The 18,618-nt window shown below is 40.9% G+C and overlaps 1 protein-coding gene across 1 annotated transcript in view; it reads right to left on the bottom strand.

The window, feature by feature from the left end:
- Positions 1-16,427, bottom strand: part of AGK (acylglycerol kinase) — a 35,681-nt gene extending 19,254 nt beyond the window's left edge. Inside the window, exons 1-6 of the mRNA XM_068190829.1 lie at positions 16,216-16,427; positions 8,522-8,561; positions 4,599-4,678; positions 3,300-3,375; positions 1,856-1,948; positions 906-938 (exon numbers count right to left, since the gene is read on the bottom strand). Coding sequence (XP_068046930.1) covers positions 906-938; positions 1,856-1,948; positions 3,300-3,375; positions 4,599-4,678; positions 8,522-8,561; positions 16,216-16,316 — 423 coding nt within the window. The 5' untranslated portion in view covers positions 16,317-16,427. The remainder of the gene's footprint in view (positions 1-905; positions 939-1,855; positions 1,949-3,299; positions 3,376-4,598; positions 4,679-8,521; positions 8,562-16,215) is intronic.
- Between the last annotated feature and the right edge of the window lie 2,191 nt (positions 16,428-18,618).

Below are 18,618 nucleotides of genomic sequence, written 5' to 3'. Positions count from 1 at the left end.
TACACTACTGCAAAACAATCCAAGCTGTATCAGGATAAGAAGCCAAAAGAATAAAGAAAAACTAGCCAGTAAAGCCTCTAAACTTTGCTTCCACTATCATCAGATTAAAAAAGTCTCAGGATCCAACTATAATAATATTAGATTTAAAACAATGATGTATCAGAATTGATACAACTAGCCTTCCTTTAAAAATATGGATTTGGTTGCAGAGTCCCCCTTGTCACATTCAGACAAAGCAAATGCCTAAACAGATACAATTCTAGCTGCCAAGGGTATCATCATAATCTTGTCTAGATCATTTAATTGAGTTTTTGCCAGCTCCTGCCAGAAGGTTTTGGGAACAATGATTCCCTCCTTTCTTCAGTAACACTGTCCTCCCACTTTAAAAAGAATAATCTCTCTTGTTTCCATTCAAAGTGATCCACCTTGAGAGGTTAAAATTTGCTCAGTACAGCCATCTGCATAGGTAGGTATGCACTGCTTGAAGAAACAGCAAAGCAGTCCCAAAGCAGGAGTGTGACCATAACTGAATTCGGTTTTAAGCCTGTACAAATACAAGAAAAACTGTACTTTTGCCCAATGCTTCTGCCAAACAAAGTGGCATGCACAGCTGGTCCATGGGTCTTCGAAAATTGAGCATTTGGCTTCTCCACAATCCCTGCTCTGATGCTGGAAACTTCCCAAAGCCATGGCTTGGGAAGCCATGGCTTGCACTCCCTCAGAAAGGGAACAAAGAACAGTAGGCAGCATTGCAGGACAGCAGCCCAGCTGGATTGTAGCACAGCAAGCTGGCTCCAGAGCAGTAAGCAAAGTATTTGCTGGAGGCAGCTGAGGCCAAGAGATCACAGTGGATGCACAAGACACTCCAAGAAATAAACACAATTTTTAAAATGACACCTTCTCACCTCATCTGCTCTACGGAGAAGTCCAGTTATGACCTGAAAAACATGGGAAATGCTCTAAGAATTTTATTTTTCAGTTATAGTAAGAAGCTATGAAATTCTTGACCATGTTTACTCTTCGAGAAGATTTAAGGAGCAGTTACTCTTTTATGGAAGGTGCTACAGTTGTTTACATGGGAAAGGAGGAATGTTCAGCCTGCAAACATGCTGGAAACAGCAGGTTTGTAAGTATGCCTGAGTACATGCTGGTACCATAACCAATGGCAGTGTAAATGTTTTAACACTGAATGACTCTGCATCATGCAAAACCAGCACTGGTCAGTACAATTAACAAAAGGCCAGAACGAACCTACAGATGTATTCTGATCTCTTTCTCTAAAGTCATTGCATTCACTTAGCCATTGTCTTATGAAATCAGTAGTTAGAAACCAGGAATTGCTTGAATAAAATACAGTCTTGAAAAAGAGAGTATCCCCCAGTTCTGCTCCTGCCATTAATCATCTTGACAATAGGCATTTATTAAATACGTTCCACGCTTTGTTATCATTCCCACATAATTTTCAAATTATCTGATTCCCACTTAGTAAAATATGCATTCCTCTTGGGGAGTTTATATAAAGGAAGGAACTTTGAAAATCAAACCCCTACAACTACATCACACAGAAAGAAAAATTTAGAATCACGTCCCTTCCAAGAGTTTGCTCATTCTAGAATAAAGTTCTGGAAGACAGTTATGTCACACACATTTTTGCCCCCACTCCCATCAACCCTTAAGACTAACACCAACAAGTAGGGTGTTCTGTCCCCAGAATATTAGAACATTTACTAAAAACACCGATTCTGAACTGGAAAGACCTCTAGGAACAGTTGTTATAATGCTGCTACATTGCACAGACTCAATCTTCTTGCCCTCAGCCCAACTATGATTCTCAAAAATCAGGCTCCTGCAGTACCTCTTGGACTGTGCCATCTCCTCCTGCTATAATGATCAGATCTGTGTTTTCCATTAATTCCAGAAGCTTTTTTGCTTGTCCCTCATAATCAGTCTGAAGAAACAGAGATGCAAACATGAGGACTCAAATGACTATTTTAGGTATATCACTTATAGAAAAAAGAATCATCTATCCATCTGGTTAAATAGTTATTTTTATATAGGCACACAGTACTGTATATTACTTACATTCAGAGGTTTTTTTCCAACTTATAAAACCAGTCTGAGGCATAATATAATATGTGCAAGTAAACAAACACACAGACACACACACACAGAGGTTAAATGAAATATCAGAGAAAATCCTACGCAATAGATCTAGAATATCACAGAAACCATCTTATTTCCAGGTAATATTACTTAGAAACAAATCCAGAAGCCAATCACTTGCAGAAAAACTCCCACTATCTTTAACAGCCAAAGTGCTCAAGCGCATCTCCTGAAACACAGCATCAACAAAATAAAAGGCCACTGCCTGACTGACAATGGATTTAGCAGTAAAGAGTACTGACTTTTTAAACCATCAAAACTGTTTTCTACATAATTAATGTCTTTTACAGAGCCATCTCAGCCTCACATCCTTGTCCACCCCTGTTTTGCCAACTTGTGTGTCAGGTCTAACACTACCAAGCATCAGTTTTAAGTCTTGCAAAATGATTTCTTCTCTTAGGGTGGGACTAGGTATATTTAATGATTAGGGAAAGGGATTAATAAAAACAGCATTTTAATACTAAACTTTGTAAGATTCCAAGACAGAAAGATGCATATCAGAGTACTTTGCTGTTAGGACACACTGATTATTAAGCAATCCACATATCACAGCCTCAAAAAAGCTGCAGAAAGGTCAGAATCCCTCCAATGTTTTCTTGTTCTTCTCTTTCCAACCTGTTTGTTAATTCACACCATTTAGAGCTCAGTGTTCTGCTTTCGTGGTGGCAATGTTGAATTATTTGGAGAGACACAGAAATAATTTCAGTGTAAAGATAAAAGGTTATTTTTAATTAATCTGAACGGTTCAACTGCACGTCAAAATTCCTCACTTTTCCATTCTTCAAGTTCAGACAGAAATGACAAATTCAACAGCAATGGGTACGCACCACTAGCCAGCACTCAAATATTTAAGGAGTTTTTTCTCAAACATGAATTATAGAAGGGCTGCTTTAGACAGACAAACAAGCATATGTACTGCTTTAGCTGAAAATTAAAATCTCACTACACAGTTTGAAAACTAACTGTTAATTAAAAAGATTAGGTATCGGCCTAATATCTCAGTATTTATTTCTTCCTATAAGATGGCTACAGGACAACTGAGAATTTCAAATGCATACAGATTTGAATTTTAATTCTTCAAGAGGAGAAAGAAGAGAGTCACTATTTTTACAGTAGCAGGACCTATCAATTCTTACCTTAACCACAGTTACATCCAAGCCAGATAAGTGCAAGATTGGTGCAGCATTCTTTTCAAAAAGGTTCCCAGCTTTGCTAGAATTAACAGAGTAAAAACTGTTTAATGATGCCTGTGGCTGAAAAAAAAATTAAAAAGGAAAGAAACAAATGAATAGCAAGAAAAAATCTACTTAAAACCAAGCATTCAACCTGCACAATCAGTCACTCAACCTGACAATCAGGAAAGATGAGATTTCATATGGTTCAAATGTATTACATTTCTAGTCTCATATCTCAGATGTCAGGGTTTTGTTGCAGTTTTAATAAGTGCACAAGATGCTATCTACCTTTTGCCAAAAATAATTTTAAAAACCCATTAAAACAAATGAAGATCTCCAGAAAGAAATCTATTAGAAAATGAATGACTTAGAGAGCACCAGCCTTTAGGACCACAAAAAGGCCCATGTAGGCTTTAGGAAGTATTTTTAAAATCCCAATTACTTATTACTACATATTATTAAATAAGGTTAGAAGCAAAACTCTGACCTTTTTTGTTATAGGACTGATCATTTTATGCCTGTCATTGCATAATAAAATAATTATATCACTAACTATAAATTGTTTACAAGTAGAAACATGAGACATGGTTAATACTATGCATTTTCCAGACTCACAAAAGCATGTGAGTCCAAGCACTTCCATGTCAGCTATAATATTCCCCTCATACTGGTAGTAACAACTCTCTGTCCCTCCACAAAATGCAACTATTCCAAAGCTTAGCTGATCAGCAAAAACAGACACACATCACATCCAAGATTATGGTTTTTCTGCCAATGAGCACGTAAAAATAGCAGCCAACCTCTTCCAGGAGTCTTGCTCCAAGCCCATATTTAGCCTCTCAGTTTGTGGGCACATCCCTTTCAAGGGCAGGTTCCCACAGAAGTAAGATCACTTCTTGCCAACTTCAAGTCTTGAAGCAATCAAGGTCATCTCTTATTTCTATAGTTTTTGAGGATGGAAATATATCACATGCAAAAGTTTGGAAGGAATACTGCATACGGAGGAATGACAAAGGCCAAAACACAGGATTAAAGAAAAAAATGAAAAAAAAAGTTTAGAAATAATTCTTCCACCTCAAGCAATTAATTCTATTTCTCATCCCAATATTTTTGGTGAAATAAAGTTTGGCATAGTTACACAGCGCCAGCTTGGCATCAGAGGGAGGCAAAAATGAGCTCAAAAATCTGGCTGGCTTTTATAGCAGAGCAAAAATGCAGAAAGAGTGCTCAAATGGGAGTGCTGGGAAGGGGGAATTTTACCCTTTGCAAGCTGCTGGGTTGAGGAATACTGTTGCTTTCTTCAATGGCATAGTGGCAGGCATCAGCTGGTTGCCAAAAGCCTAAGTAAGACAAAAAGAGCAGGGCTCAGTTTATCTTTTAAGCACACTGCTAAAACAGTTCAAAATAATATATCTCTACAAATGTCAATGGGCTTTCAAGCCTCATGACGTTCAAATGAGTTCCATCTTCAGCCACTGTTCAGGTCTCTCATTCAAAGACCTGCACTCTTAGCAGCAGCTCACACCACTGGCATAAGTACTCCTTAGCTCATTTTTACAACTCCACCACCGTTTTGGTTTTGTTAACCTCTGGTTTTCTGCAATGGGCAGAAATCCAGGGAGCTCTCCTTGACTCCAAGGTTACTGGATTTTCTTTCTTTATGTAATTCTCATAAACCTACCTGCCTGCCACCTTCTTTCTGCATTCTTTCCAACTTCTGACTTTAATTCCTCTATCTCTTCCACTCATGTTAGTATTTTTTTATGCTTCAGTTTTTGAAGACAGGAAAGATAATTACAAGAGAATCTGCGTTGACCTATAAGCAACTCCACTGTTTCTTACACTTTTTTTTAAACTAATCTCTCTCTATAAAAAAATTCAATTCCTCTTCAGCTTTTAATCCAATTCTGAAGAGGTGTCTCAATTTTAAATTCTTTGAGAGTTTGTCCATAAAGCCTCTTGCACTTTGTACCTATTTCCAAAGCTGTTCAGCACAGGCAAGGAAATGCAAAACTTCCACACATATTACATCCTGCTCTATAAGCTTCTAGAAGGTCACTTAAAAGCATCCTCACTAACACACCAAATCGAACTGGATTTGAACACAAGGAATACAAGGTATTCAGTAATAACATCCAGAAGCCCCAGAAAGAGCAGGAACCAAAGACTACTGTGCTGAACGTGGCCCAGTCAACTGTCCCTGTCTTTTTCCCCTTTTACCTTGAAAGTTAATCCTCTAGCAGAAATTTTTATATTGAAGGAGGTGATACTGTACACAAAGAACAGTACATTTCAGTGGTTGTTAGCTGTTCAAACTTATTATTAATTCCACTCGCAAACTTTGCTCAGGAAACCTCAATTTAAAGAAAGGTAAAGCTGGCTGTGCTGCTTAAAACATCCAAATTTCTTCTTTAGGAAAGAAAAAGGATGAGAGAAATTGCTGAGAGTAAAGAAATCTTCAAAGAAAGTGAAACAAATCAATAAGTCTTACACTTTACTCAAAGATCAGCTGGAAAACAGACCAACTTATTATACTGCCATTGTTGGGTGGGAACTGGGGAATAGGGGCCCTCCAGCATGTTACAGCTGTTAGAAACATCTAATTATTTGCTTAGGGGGCACGATATGATGTATTTGCATGCTCCAAACAATCTAGAAAGGCTCTAAACAACCCAACAAGGCTCATAAAGATTTTATTAGTAATGACATAATTGCTTCTTTCTGCAATATACTTAGACATTTATGTTACATACAGGGGCATTTCTAAAGCAAATGCTGATTTGTAAGACAGGAAATAAAAAAATAATAATAACGCAATATTTTAGAAGTCTTGCAGAGCAGAACGTAAGTAAAGACAACTTATAGTCATACCATAAAAATGGTTATTAAATATATACATATATATATATATATACACACATATATGAAGCTATAATTTAGTTAGGTCAATGCCTTTTTCACTTTCTTGTCACAAGCACACTTCCAGGTATTATATTTCTGGACTTCTAAAATGACAACCACTATTCTACAACTTTGAAAATTCCTTTATAAAAAGCTTTTGTAGTGCTTTATGAATACCAGCAAAGGAACTACATTCTTTTACAGAAAACTATACTTGAGTGAATTGTTTGCCAGCTAAACAGCACCTCTTTACACATGCCCAGAGTTCAGCAACAAGGTCAATCAGCAAGATTGATCTGCCAAGGAAGACTCAGTCGGCTGACACTGACTTATCCCAGAGACAGAGATGTAAAATGTTAAAAATATGATAAATGGGTTCCTTATTATAGAATCTTTCCATAATCATTTGGCACACCCAAAGCTGTCATCATAAACTGGTATTTAAATTCAGACACACATGGCAGAACCTTTGCATGAAATACTGCTGTCATGGATTCTCTCTCAGGAAGGCAGCTCCCTCATCAATTTGATAATGTAACAGGCTTAAAAACTAAAAATCCAATGTAAAAATGCTAAGAACTTCACACACACTTCATTCAAATGAAACTTTTTCTTTGGTGAGTTTGCCTCTATTTTGTTTCCAATACTTATATACAGCACTATAAAAGCAAGTAGCATTTTTCAAACTATTTTAGATTGTTATTATTCTGAAGAACATACCAGACACTTAATGCCTTAAAGCAGTACTGTTGTGTGTTTTCAAGCACTATTTGGCAATGACACGTCAGTGAGAGTGGAAATTACAGCAAGAATTGATTACTAGGCTTTCTGGTTCATTCCTTTCTAATGCAGGAGTCCTCTACAGGACATTTTCTCAGGCTTTAACCACTAAAATTAAAGGAAGCTCTACTGACAGTGCTTTTGTATTTTCATTTGTAAGAATAAGCCATAAAGGAATAGAACCTGTCACTTAGTAACTGGATTTAAGAAATGGGAAATTTAGGATTTCCACAATTGAACTATCTGCTGGTACCAGTCTTTTCCTTAGCACTTGCACATTTTTGACTATACAAACAAACCACTCCATCAGCTCCTTTTAAAAAAGTTGGTTTAATTTGGTCAGCATGCTTCAAATACTGAGGTATTAAGGGCTATTTTTTGTGATAAAAAAAAAACTTCTATCCATTTGTTATTATGTAGTAAAAATGAATATTGAAAACAAAGACTCTGAAATTACAAGTATGGTTTATGAAAGCAGTATTTTCAGGGAAAGATTTTCCTTGTTTTTTCATGAGCAGTGAGTTCCCTTACATTTATTCTGGCACGAGGATCCATTGCACAAGTTGTTGTAAAAATCTTTCAACAGCAGACAGGCTAAAATTGGGATAATTCAGGTACACAACACTTCTCTACTAAGAAAAATAATTTTTGCCATTCTACTCAGGCCCCAGTATGTAGCAATGATGGGAGCAGCGTTACACCCTGCAAAATGTCAAAAATCTGTCACGAAGAAGCAGGTTTAGAATAAACTTTATTTGTGGGTGGTAAAAACTTAAAATCCTACAGAAGTGATGTCACCCATGGGCAGCAGCACTTACACCTCCAAGAGACTGCTTATTAAGGACAAGATTTCTTTGTGGGAATATTGCAGTATGGGAGCTTGTTGACTGCCATTTGCCCATGCAGGCCACAAACTAAGAAATGCAACAGTCAGTACCCTGAGAGAGTAACATACCCCCCAGAACAGTGGCCTTCTTGTCACTGATCAGCAACCAGGCTGTCCCCATAAAGTTCCCAGGATATGGGTCCCAAAAGAGCTGGGTCAGTGAGTCATCACAGCTGGCATCCCTGATAAAGTCACTCAGGGTCAAACAGACCTGCAGGGTCTCTGCAGCTGAGCACTGACACAAAGCTGTTTGTGCTGCGTCTGCCCAGACTACACCACTCCTGGTGGGGCTGGGACTTCATTTTTATCAACAAATCATCTCCCTGCCAGAAGTTCACAGGCACAGAGCAATTGCACATGCAGCAATGGAGGTCTGGGTAGCTCCTGCAGTGACTAAGATCACCCCAAGGATAAGGCTGCACACCTCTGCAGCAGCAGCCAGGACACACAAGGGGCAGTACCCCTGTCCACCCCTGGGCATCAAGGGAAAGAACACAGATGATGTGTTAGAAGGCTTGTCATGTAGGAAAGGCCCTCTGGGAAAATGTCAGGAGCCCTGCACAACCAAGATAAGAGGCAGATTTTAATCTAATGTCATTACTTTAAACAGTATTACCTGGGCTTCTTGGCATGCAGCTCTTCGTAGCAGGTTATCACTATCATGTAAGACAGAAAAGAGAGGGGACATTACATTGTGTAAGTTTAAAACACTTTGCTCATTTTTAAAATGTAGGTACATACCCTTTTTACACACAGTTTGACAACACTGAAACAGAAAAAACCCAAAACATTTTAAGGATAAAACACCCCCATTTATGCACACATGCTTATTTTCTTTTCCTGCATGTGCACACAAGCATTCTTTCTGCAGAAAAGAAAAGCAGAAAACAAAGACCAGGATGCCCAGTGTGCCGAGATTATGTAAGCTCTGGCACACTGTGTAACTGTGATTTATTTGTTAAATTGCTACATAACTGTACTCCAGAGCTCACGTGTAGGTTTTTCTAATGTTCTTGCTGCCTGGTGTTTACACTAAAGGTACTTACCATTCTGGCAGTGTAGAAGGGCTCCAGAGAGGACTTAAGTCTTTGTGCATTACAACTGTGAACTCTCCTTTCCATCAGTTTGCAAGCCAAACACACATTAATGTAGCACCTCCCACTCACCTAGGTCTGAGCACTGCCCAAAGCAGTAATTCAGAGAGGTGAAAAACACTCATCTCATTAAGTGAGGTGTAAAAACAAAAGAAAGATGCTCAGGGTTAGATAGGTCACAGATGGTCTGTTCAGAAATACATTCCTGACTTGTCACTGGCAAGGGTATATAGACAGCAAGTACTGGAGACACAGCTTCTGAGTGAGGAATGAAAGTCTATTCCTTCCCCAGCCCCAAAAATGCCCTATTTCCCCTTGCAGACAAAATGGCAAGTACTGTTCTGCTGTGTCCAGAGCCTTGCCTGTCCTCTAGGTACCAACACTCTCCATCCTCCAGCTTGTCCTTGCTTAAAACCTGGCAAGACCATATATTTTTGTCTCAAAATATCACATACCAAAAACCCGACTTACAGTCAGCATACCAAAACAAACACTATCAACCAAAAGGATTAAAGGCCAACCAGACAAAAACAAGTAACTGGAAGAACAGCACACTTTTGCTCCAAAGTCTGGCTCATCAGGCCAACCTCTGGCATGGAAAAGGCAGAAGAGAAGGCAAGGCAAGGCCAAGCCCATGTGCCATCTATTTGATTCCATTGGTTTACAGTATTCATCTGTCACTGGAACTGTATAAGCTGCTCTTTTTGGCATCACCAAGAGATGCTGCAATGCCATGAAATGAGAAGTAGGGTGGCTTCAGATGAGATATAAAAACTGGGTTCTGAGAAAATAACTGCACTATAAAAACCACAGATTTAGTCCTGGTAATAATGAAAAGACAAAGGAAGAGCTCAAGCGTGGAAAAAGAAAATATGTAAATAATAGCTCATCAGGATAACAAGTAACTGGAATGTCTGCAAAAGAATTCCTCAGAGGCACGCTGTCATATTTGCTCCTTTAAAACCAAAGGACTAGATAATTTGTATTAAGCACCTGCAATATCACTTGGAGGAGCAACAGCCCTGGTTTTGATTGCAGTACCATGATGGAAATGCACCAGTTAGAACAACTCTGCAAAGGCTGGTGTTCCAGGCTGTGCAACAGCAGTGTCACAGCTAATTCCAGCTCAATCAAGACAGTGTGACAGGCTGAGTACACACTGTGCCACTGAGGGCATGAGCCCTCACACAGGGACACGTTCGCCTCCCTCTGTGACTACGCGTGGCCAAAGCAAATAGAAAATAATTGTGATTTCAATACATAAAATCGAAATATTATGGGCTATCAAGGAGCCCCCACTATCAAATGATGGCTGCACAGTTGATGTCTTTGAGAATTGCTGTCCTAACCTTCTGAACAAACCCCAGCCAAACCCACGTTATCTGTTTACTTCACACTGATGCTATTTGGTTCAGAAGTCAAGCTCTATCACACTGCTGGCCAAGCTGTTTTCCTGGTGCCCCCAGCTTTATGCTGCAGTGTTAATTGTCTTTAAAATGAAGTCCAGCAACACTTCCCAAATACAAGCAGAAAATACTGTGCTTTCCTTCTCAACCTCAAAGATCCTCAAAACAACTGTCAAGGATACACCTCAGTGAGTTTTACACATAAAAATTAAGCTTGACAGTTTAGATGTCAACATTTATGCTGATTTTCTCCTGCATTGAAGCACTTAAAGAGACAGAAGAAGCCTACTTCGACACTTATCATTTTGGTGTGAAAGGAAGAGTTTAGATTCTGAGACTAGAAGTATCATTTACCATCCAGCAATTTCCAGATGATTTGTCTCACCTCTCCAGCAGCACAGCACCCAGAATCCCATACCATCCCAACCATACTCATAGGTTTCCACTTAATTCAACTGGGACATTTCAAAGTCATCTGAGGTTGTCAAGGATGCCCCAAGTTTGGTTTCAAGATGCCAGGTAACAGGAATTTTTTCATTTCCTTAAAATATTATGTCAAGACTTAACTAGATACAAACTCCAGAAAACAGATAAGAGGTACAAGTGCAGTCACAGGGATGCATCTGTAAGAACAGCAGTCCTCCTCCTGCATCACAGCTTTTGCATTTATTCACCTCACATGGCTCACCTAAAGTACCCCAAGTGGGCCTGCAAGTCCTCTGCAGGTCATAACAATCACTAAATAGAGCTAGAAAAATGTGAAAACCACCTACAAGGTAACTTCTTAAAGCCTTCTGCCTCAATGCGTATTAATTCTCAAAATATGACTGCTCACCAGCTCCCAGAAATGATGAGACTTTAATAATAAACGTAAGATTTTGTTGATTTTTTTGTACTTTATTGTCTACTATTAGGTAGTAACAAAGCTTTTTCAACAATGCTCAAACATGAGCAGGTGGAGGCAGAGGGAAATTGCTCCACTGCCTTAAAGAATATACAGAGATTTCTTCTGACTTGCACCATATCCACAGCAAACTAAAAATCAATTTTTACTTCACGTTTCCCCTAAGGCCTTATCTACACAATTCAGCCTTAAAGCCAAACAGACAAGCAGTGTTGCATCTGCTGGCAAACTCAGGGCTGTCTTCCTGCTGTGAGAATTAAGCATCACACAGCTTACAGCTGGGCCAACTTGCTTAAGCAGTAAAAAATTGGGAAACAGAGAGGAACAAACAGTGGCAGCAGGGTATGGAAGAAAGAGGCTGTCCTAGGCTGAACCCACAGTCAGAACATTCCCAGCACAGCCTCAAGGCCAGCAGCCACAGCAGCACAGACTCTGTGGAGAACAGAGCAGGCTCACACCAAAGGATGGAACCAACACAGAAAGGACACAAGAGTGAATGTGCAGAGCTCCCCACGCCCCAGCCGTGCAGCACACAACCCATATGACTCGCCTGGACAGGGCTGCTCCGATTTCTCTGTTCTGATTTTCTGATTTCTCTGCTCTGATTTCTCTCCCCTAGGGCAGGACAGCTGGCCACTGCTCCTGTCCTGAACATTTCCAGCTGGAATAGGGCATTAATACTCTTACACATAAGCACAAGAGCCACACAATTTAGTATGGATGCTCCTCAAGATGAGACTGAGTTCTGTGCCCAAGTGCCAGCAGAAGCCAGAGTGGAAGGACAGTTCCCATGATGAAAGGTCACCCAGGGCAGCAATGAATGCAACAAGCAGAAGAACTGAAGTTGTTTGAGGCTCTCAGCTGCAGCAAGGGTCTGTCTTAGATCCAACCAAAGCAACTCCCCTAAAAGTGATCACACTACGAATGTAAAAAGAAGCTCAGGATCTCATTCCAAAATCTGTTATCAGCATTAAATCTAAGACTATTAAATATATTCAAATATGAAGAAGTCTAAAAACTTTAGAATCCAGTGTCTACAACAAACAGTTTTGTGAGGAGAAACTTGACCAAAGCTGTGCACACCTGATCAGTCCTCAGGAGCTATATCAGAGCTCCTGAAAAAGATTTTATCTTACCAAAGAGATTTTTTTCGCTGCTTCTAATACAGCAAGAGCACAGAATCCTCTTTGCTAGGTATTAGAATTTACTTCCATCTTGGCCTTAGAAGGGCATGAAAGACAAATCTTAGGTTTCATCAGCTTTACCTAAGACTTAGAATTTATACTCTGTTTTTTTTGACAAAGTTTGGATGAAATAAAGTCAGCTACTCAGGAAGTATATGCAGAAAGGTGACAAAGTGAGTTATCAGCTGGCAAACACACAGAGACTAACATTCAAATTGTAGATAACAGCACCGCTCAGGATTACTGGCAGGCAATCAAAGGCTCAGGTGCTTTGCCAGCATTTTCTACTGAGAATGTCAATACTTTAACATATACAGAGTAAAACTAAGTATGTGATGAGTCCACTGCCTCAGCAGAATATCCAGGGTCTCCATCCTGACATGGAGATGATAATTTATGCAGTGATATCATGGTAACAGACTGGTCAAATCTGACAATCAGTTCAGCTGATGTAACTCACTGCCCCCACCCAGGGGATAAAACAAACAGCTGCAGCTCAGTTCAGGAAAGGTGACCAAGGACATAAAGTTGAGAAGGGATTCCAAACTTGGTGAAAAGTTTAGAACAATCTTTATTTGTAAGCAACCTCACCTGTCTATTTTAAGCAGAAGTATGTTACTGTGTATGAGCACACAGCAGACAAGCTGCATACTGCAAGCTTTGATCTAGGATATTAAATTAGGAGTCCCTTGTACCTGCAACATGATATGCTATAGATTAAAATGAGCCTAATTTATAAATTCATGCAATCCAGACAACCTTACATGTAGCAACACTGAGTTATCCTCCTACTTCTCAGACAGCACAAGACTATTTGCTATCCTAAATGCAAGACAATGGATTTTTAAAGCATATTATTTTATGAGAGCAAAAGGAATTTTAAGATGCATTGTGGTTTTGCAAGAATGGCAATGGGGTTCTCATTAACAGTAGCTCAACCAGACATAACTCCTATCATTTGACACATGAAACACCTTTGCCACCTCCTGACTGACACCCCTGTGAAGAGGTAACTTCTGCACTATCACATGCTCAGAAGGGCTGAATAACTCATGGCAGAGGGGGAAAAAGCAGAAGGTTTCCTCCTTTAATTCTTCCTGCTCATCCAAAACTCCTTACTTTTAAATTAGTATTTGAACAAACACCCCCCAAACTGAAAGGCCAATACACTGATCCAGAAATGAAATGCTGCAGGAGGGAAGTACCAGGACCAAGCAGCTCCTCAACCTTTACAGTTATTGCCATCCACAACCTTCAGACCAAGTCAGTGATGATCCATCACATTCCAGTGCCCCTCTTCCCTTTACACCCTAGGGAGCACAGGGGCATCCACACCAGAGCTGTGAAAGGGGGACTCCACATCCATTTCCAGGCAGGAAAGAGGCCCTGGGAACACACCTGGAAAAGGTAACATTCTTCTTGTCCATACAGCATCCTCCAAAGTCTTAAGGAAGTATTTCAGAGCTCTTCTGTCCCTGTGAGCTTGGAGAGACTGACTACAGAAGAGCTGCCATTTACCTGCAGGACAGAGTGTTATTTACAATAGCTCCACTTAATGCAGGCATCATGGCCGCTGCATGCAAAAGAAGAAGGATCCTTGAGAAGTCAAAAAAGCAAATCACCTTTTCCTTGCAAGAGAAGTATTTTAGAAAACCCACAAGGATGGAAAGAGGGATGCAGGACAAATTTTCTTCAGCTGCAAATAAATGACCAACATCTCAGCTCCTTCCAAGAAGTCAGAGGCTAATCTGAGCCAATGCTGTGCTAAAGCAAGGCCCTTCATCAGGAATTTGCGATGCCAGAAACCAAAGCACAAGACCTCACTACACTTTAAATGTGTTCTTGAAGGGCAAATATCAGTCTGGTCAGGTATGGCCATGCATAGCAATTGAGCCTCTGATGTGGATAACAATAAGCCTCAGGGTCAATACAGATTCTTCATTAACCCCTCCCAGCACTGCCTGTGGCCATCTGTGCACGGGGCACAGGCACCTCTCTGCTCCCCAGCACAGCTGGGACACAGGAACTGGGAACAGGGAATGTACAAAAACACCCACACCAAAAGCCATCCCCACAAGCTGCAGAGAGGCATCCTGGCCTACTCCCTGCTGTCCACCTGCCACAAGGTAAGGTCCTCACCGTTCACAGAGTATCACAAAGGGCTGTTGAGACCACCTTTGAACTCTTCTTTACACTCCTGCCACCAGGCTCTTGTCGTTCCTTGTTCTTCTCTAACCTGGATTAAACTCAGCAGGGAATGGCCCAGAAATTGCTAAACAGTTGTCAGTGTTTCCAAACAGTGTTTAACTCTGTAGCTATGGCCTACACCAAAGTCTCACTGAGCTGTCTGTCATCACAGGATTTCTTGCCTTGCATTTCCAGTGCCTCCTAAGGAAATGCTGTATTTTCCTTTACAGATAATAGGGAGATTGGAGAATGGGACATGTAAAATTTTTCTGCCCCCAGTACATCATGTGGGTTAAAGCACCATGACTACTCTCAGGGCAAACAACCCCCATGCAGCGACATTTAGATACCAAAGATTCCCTTTTTGGCTGTTTGCCTTTCATATTTTCCTTCTTATTCCCCACCACATCATCTGTGGCATGCTCCATGTTCTCTGTGATCCAAACACAATTTCACTGCCACCACACAAGAAATCAGTGTACATCTGAAACTAACAGCACACAAGCACAAGAACTCCCAGATACAACAGATACAAAGGGGACACTGAGCCTCAGTGCTTCAGGTAAAAAGCAAGAAACTAAAGCAGATGTGCCATGCAAAACAAAGCTTGATTTAATGCCAAAGTCCCTAGGTAAAAGGATGTGAAGAGAGTATATAAACAACATAAACAGATTTAGTTTCCTGACTTTTCCACTGAGGCTTTGGCAGCATTGCAATGTAAGCAGAAAAGAGCACTGTTAAAAACCTGACTAAACAATTAAAATCATTAAGACAGTGACAATAACAAGCAGAACCAAAAGTAACAGTTTTTAAAAGTAATTTGGCTACACCTGCTTTTAAGTCAAATGCATGTCCTTGAAGGACAAGGATTAAAAGAAACTCAGCTTTTATAAAACACTAATTAGGATTTTACTTACTGTAAGGCACATTTACTCCACAGGCAAGCAGTGGGAATGATACCACCAGGTATAGCTTACGGGAGGAGCAGCTCCAAGGCTTCTTCCAAGTTGGGTGAGCCACAACAGCAAAGAGCACAGCGGGGGGACAGCACAAGGCTGCCGGTGCCAGGCCTCAAGAACGAGACAGGGACTTCTGCTACAGCAAACAGGGGGTGGGAAAACCCACAGGCACAGGACCAGCACGCTGGGATGGGCCACGCCGAGCACACCTGCAGGCCTGGTTCCAGTCATCCCTATAGACAGGCTCAAGGCAAGCAAGCTGAAGGCACACGTGTGGCTCATGACATTCTTGTTCAGGTTAGAAGACAAAAAAATCTTCTCTCCAAGAGGCCCCAACACTGCTCATGCCAGCCACACTCCTCTCTGTTTAAACCTCCCGCCTGAACCCGCCCCAGTCTTACAACACGGCCGGTGTGGGAAGGCAGAAAGAGGCACTGAGCTTCCCACGGCCCCAGCTGCCGAAGCAGGAGGGAGATCCATCCCCTCTGGCTGCCGGCCGCTCCGAGAGGCGACCCCCATTTTAGGCGCTCCCCCTTCCTCCATCTCTCCCTCCCGGCCCGGCCCAGCCCGCATTACCAGTGCTTCCCATAGAGCCAGTGTCCGCCCCAGCCCAGCAGGCACGCTCCGAAGGTGGATTTCTTCCAGTGGTGCCTGAGGGCCGCCAGCACTTTCGCCATCGTGCCCCGCCGCGCCGGGGGCCGCTGCCGTGCCCGGCCCGGCTCGGCTGGAAACGGCTCCCGCGGCCCCGGCGTTCCGCGCACGCAGCCGGCCGCACGGCACGGAAACAAACCGACAAGCAAACAAACAAAAAACCAACCGAACAAAAAAAAAACCGCGAATGCCAAGGAAAAGAGTTTTCACTCTTCCCAGAGTCCCGGCGCTCGCTGCCTTGCCCCGAGAGGACCCGTTACCATGGGCTGCCGGCGCTGACGCTGCCGGGAGCACGGGCAGATGGGGATGGAGCGTAGCAGAGGAGGGACGAGAACAGCTCCTTCTTCCACGTCAATGAAAATACCCACGGTGTTGCCCCAGCCCGCACATAAAAACCCCATAAAAACCCCGAGAAAACCCCGAACCTGCCAAAACCACCAAACCCAAACAAAACACAACAACCCCAAAGAAAATCAAATCATAACTCACAAGTAAAACAAATCACAAACAAACAAACAAACAACAAACCGAAAATATTCCAGAATATGCAGTTAGAAGATGCGAAAAATGCGTATTTTATTATTGGCTTTTCGCAAATATTAAAATGAATATTATATGTGTAATGTTAGAAAGTTATGCTGTGTTAATTCTCTTAAGTGGTGTGTTAAAGATAGTTTTAGGTTATGGGAAAAATGCATATTTTATGATTGGCTTTTCGCAAATATTAAATTGAATACTATATGTATTATGTTATATTGATTAGAAGTGCTGTATTAACATTTTAATAGTATGGTAAATGTAGTTTTGTAGTTAAAATAGAACCTATGTATGTGGGGTTTTTTTTTACTAGCTCAAGCAAGAGATGAGATAGTGAAGAAACTCTTCACACAGAGATGACAATGATGGGGGCCCATAAAGAATTACTGCCTCCTTATCGGAAAAGACAAACATTCTTCCACCTTCTCTCCGTCTTTATGGAACCACCAGGATTAAGGGGAAGAAGTTGACAAAAACCAGAAAAGTTCTTAATTTGCAAGGAATTTATGCATCATGTATGAGATGTATGAATATGCAACAGGCTATTGCTTTTAAAGATTATTCCTTTGTTCACAAGGCATGCTTATTGGGCTTAAGTGCCCGAGAATGTCCGTAATTCTTTGCTTTTTATTGTCTTGTAATTGTCCTAACTCTAAATTTTCATTACTCTAATTGTATTACTATTTTTATAACCATTTTATTATTATTAAACTTTTAAAATTTAAAAAACCAAGTGATTGGCATTTATAACAGGTTATAACATAATGTTAAAATAGAAACTATGTATGTGGGGATTTTTTAAAGGAATTAGATACTCGCTTCGAGATAACAGTCACAGAACACCTAAATCTTCCAAAGAGGAATTTATGGTTTTCTTATCAGAAGAAGCTAATTTCTTCAGGCCTTGCTCAGACTCCAAGATGCCGTGGGGATTAGAAGAAGCAGCTGACATATTCCAGAGAGAGTTTCTTGTTTTAAATAGAATGTATGCAGAACCATGAAGTATGTATGAATATGCAACAGTGTATTGTTTTAAGGGTTATTCCTTTGTTCGCAAGGCATGCTTCTCATGGCTTAAGTGCCCGAGAGCATCCGGACGTCCGTCATTCTTTGCTTTTTATTGTCTTGTAATTGTCCTAACTCTACATTTTTATTACTCTAATTGTATTACTATTTTTATAACCATTTTATTATTATTAAACTTTTAAAATTTTAAAAACCAAGTGATTGGCGTTTTTCACAGAAAAAATGTTGTCCAGGAGGTAGGAGGGTTTTGCTGTTTAAGCCTAAGCATCAGGATGGCCATAAGAACCTGAAGAAATGTCTCCAATCACACATGGAAAACAGCAATATCACAAGGATGCCATGAACAGCATGAACATCCTGCCAGGGGAAGGTGGAAACATAAACAAGGGGTAAGATCTGACCTCATCATGGAAAAAGCTTTGGGACAAACTAGTGGTGGCAGCCTCTCCTAGCATTAGGTTGTAACTGTTATTCTCTAGAACTATTTTCTACAAGGTAACCCACCCAGTTAATCAAGGGAAGCCAGTACAAGTAATCTTTTTGGATTTCAGTAAAACTTTTGTCAGGAAAAGCCACAAACGCCAGAAATTTACGTCTAAAAGAAGACAGAGGAGTCCTGCAACTTTATTCAAATAAAGGGAGAGAGTCCACCGGGGCGCACCCGTGGGGCTTTCTCTCTCGAGGTTTTGGAGAGTGCAGCCTCCTTTTATCCTGAACTCCCGGCCGCCTGTTGCCCTCTGCCTTTCCCCTCTGGCTGAGGTACAG

Source organism: Anomalospiza imberbis, chromosome 5, assembly GCF_031753505.1.
Source record: "Anomalospiza imberbis isolate Cuckoo-Finch-1a 21T00152 chromosome 5, ASM3175350v1, whole genome shotgun sequence".
Taxonomy (NCBI): Eukaryota; Metazoa; Chordata; class Aves; order Passeriformes; family Viduidae; genus Anomalospiza; species Anomalospiza imberbis.
This window is presented reverse-complemented; position numbering and strand designations above follow the sequence as displayed.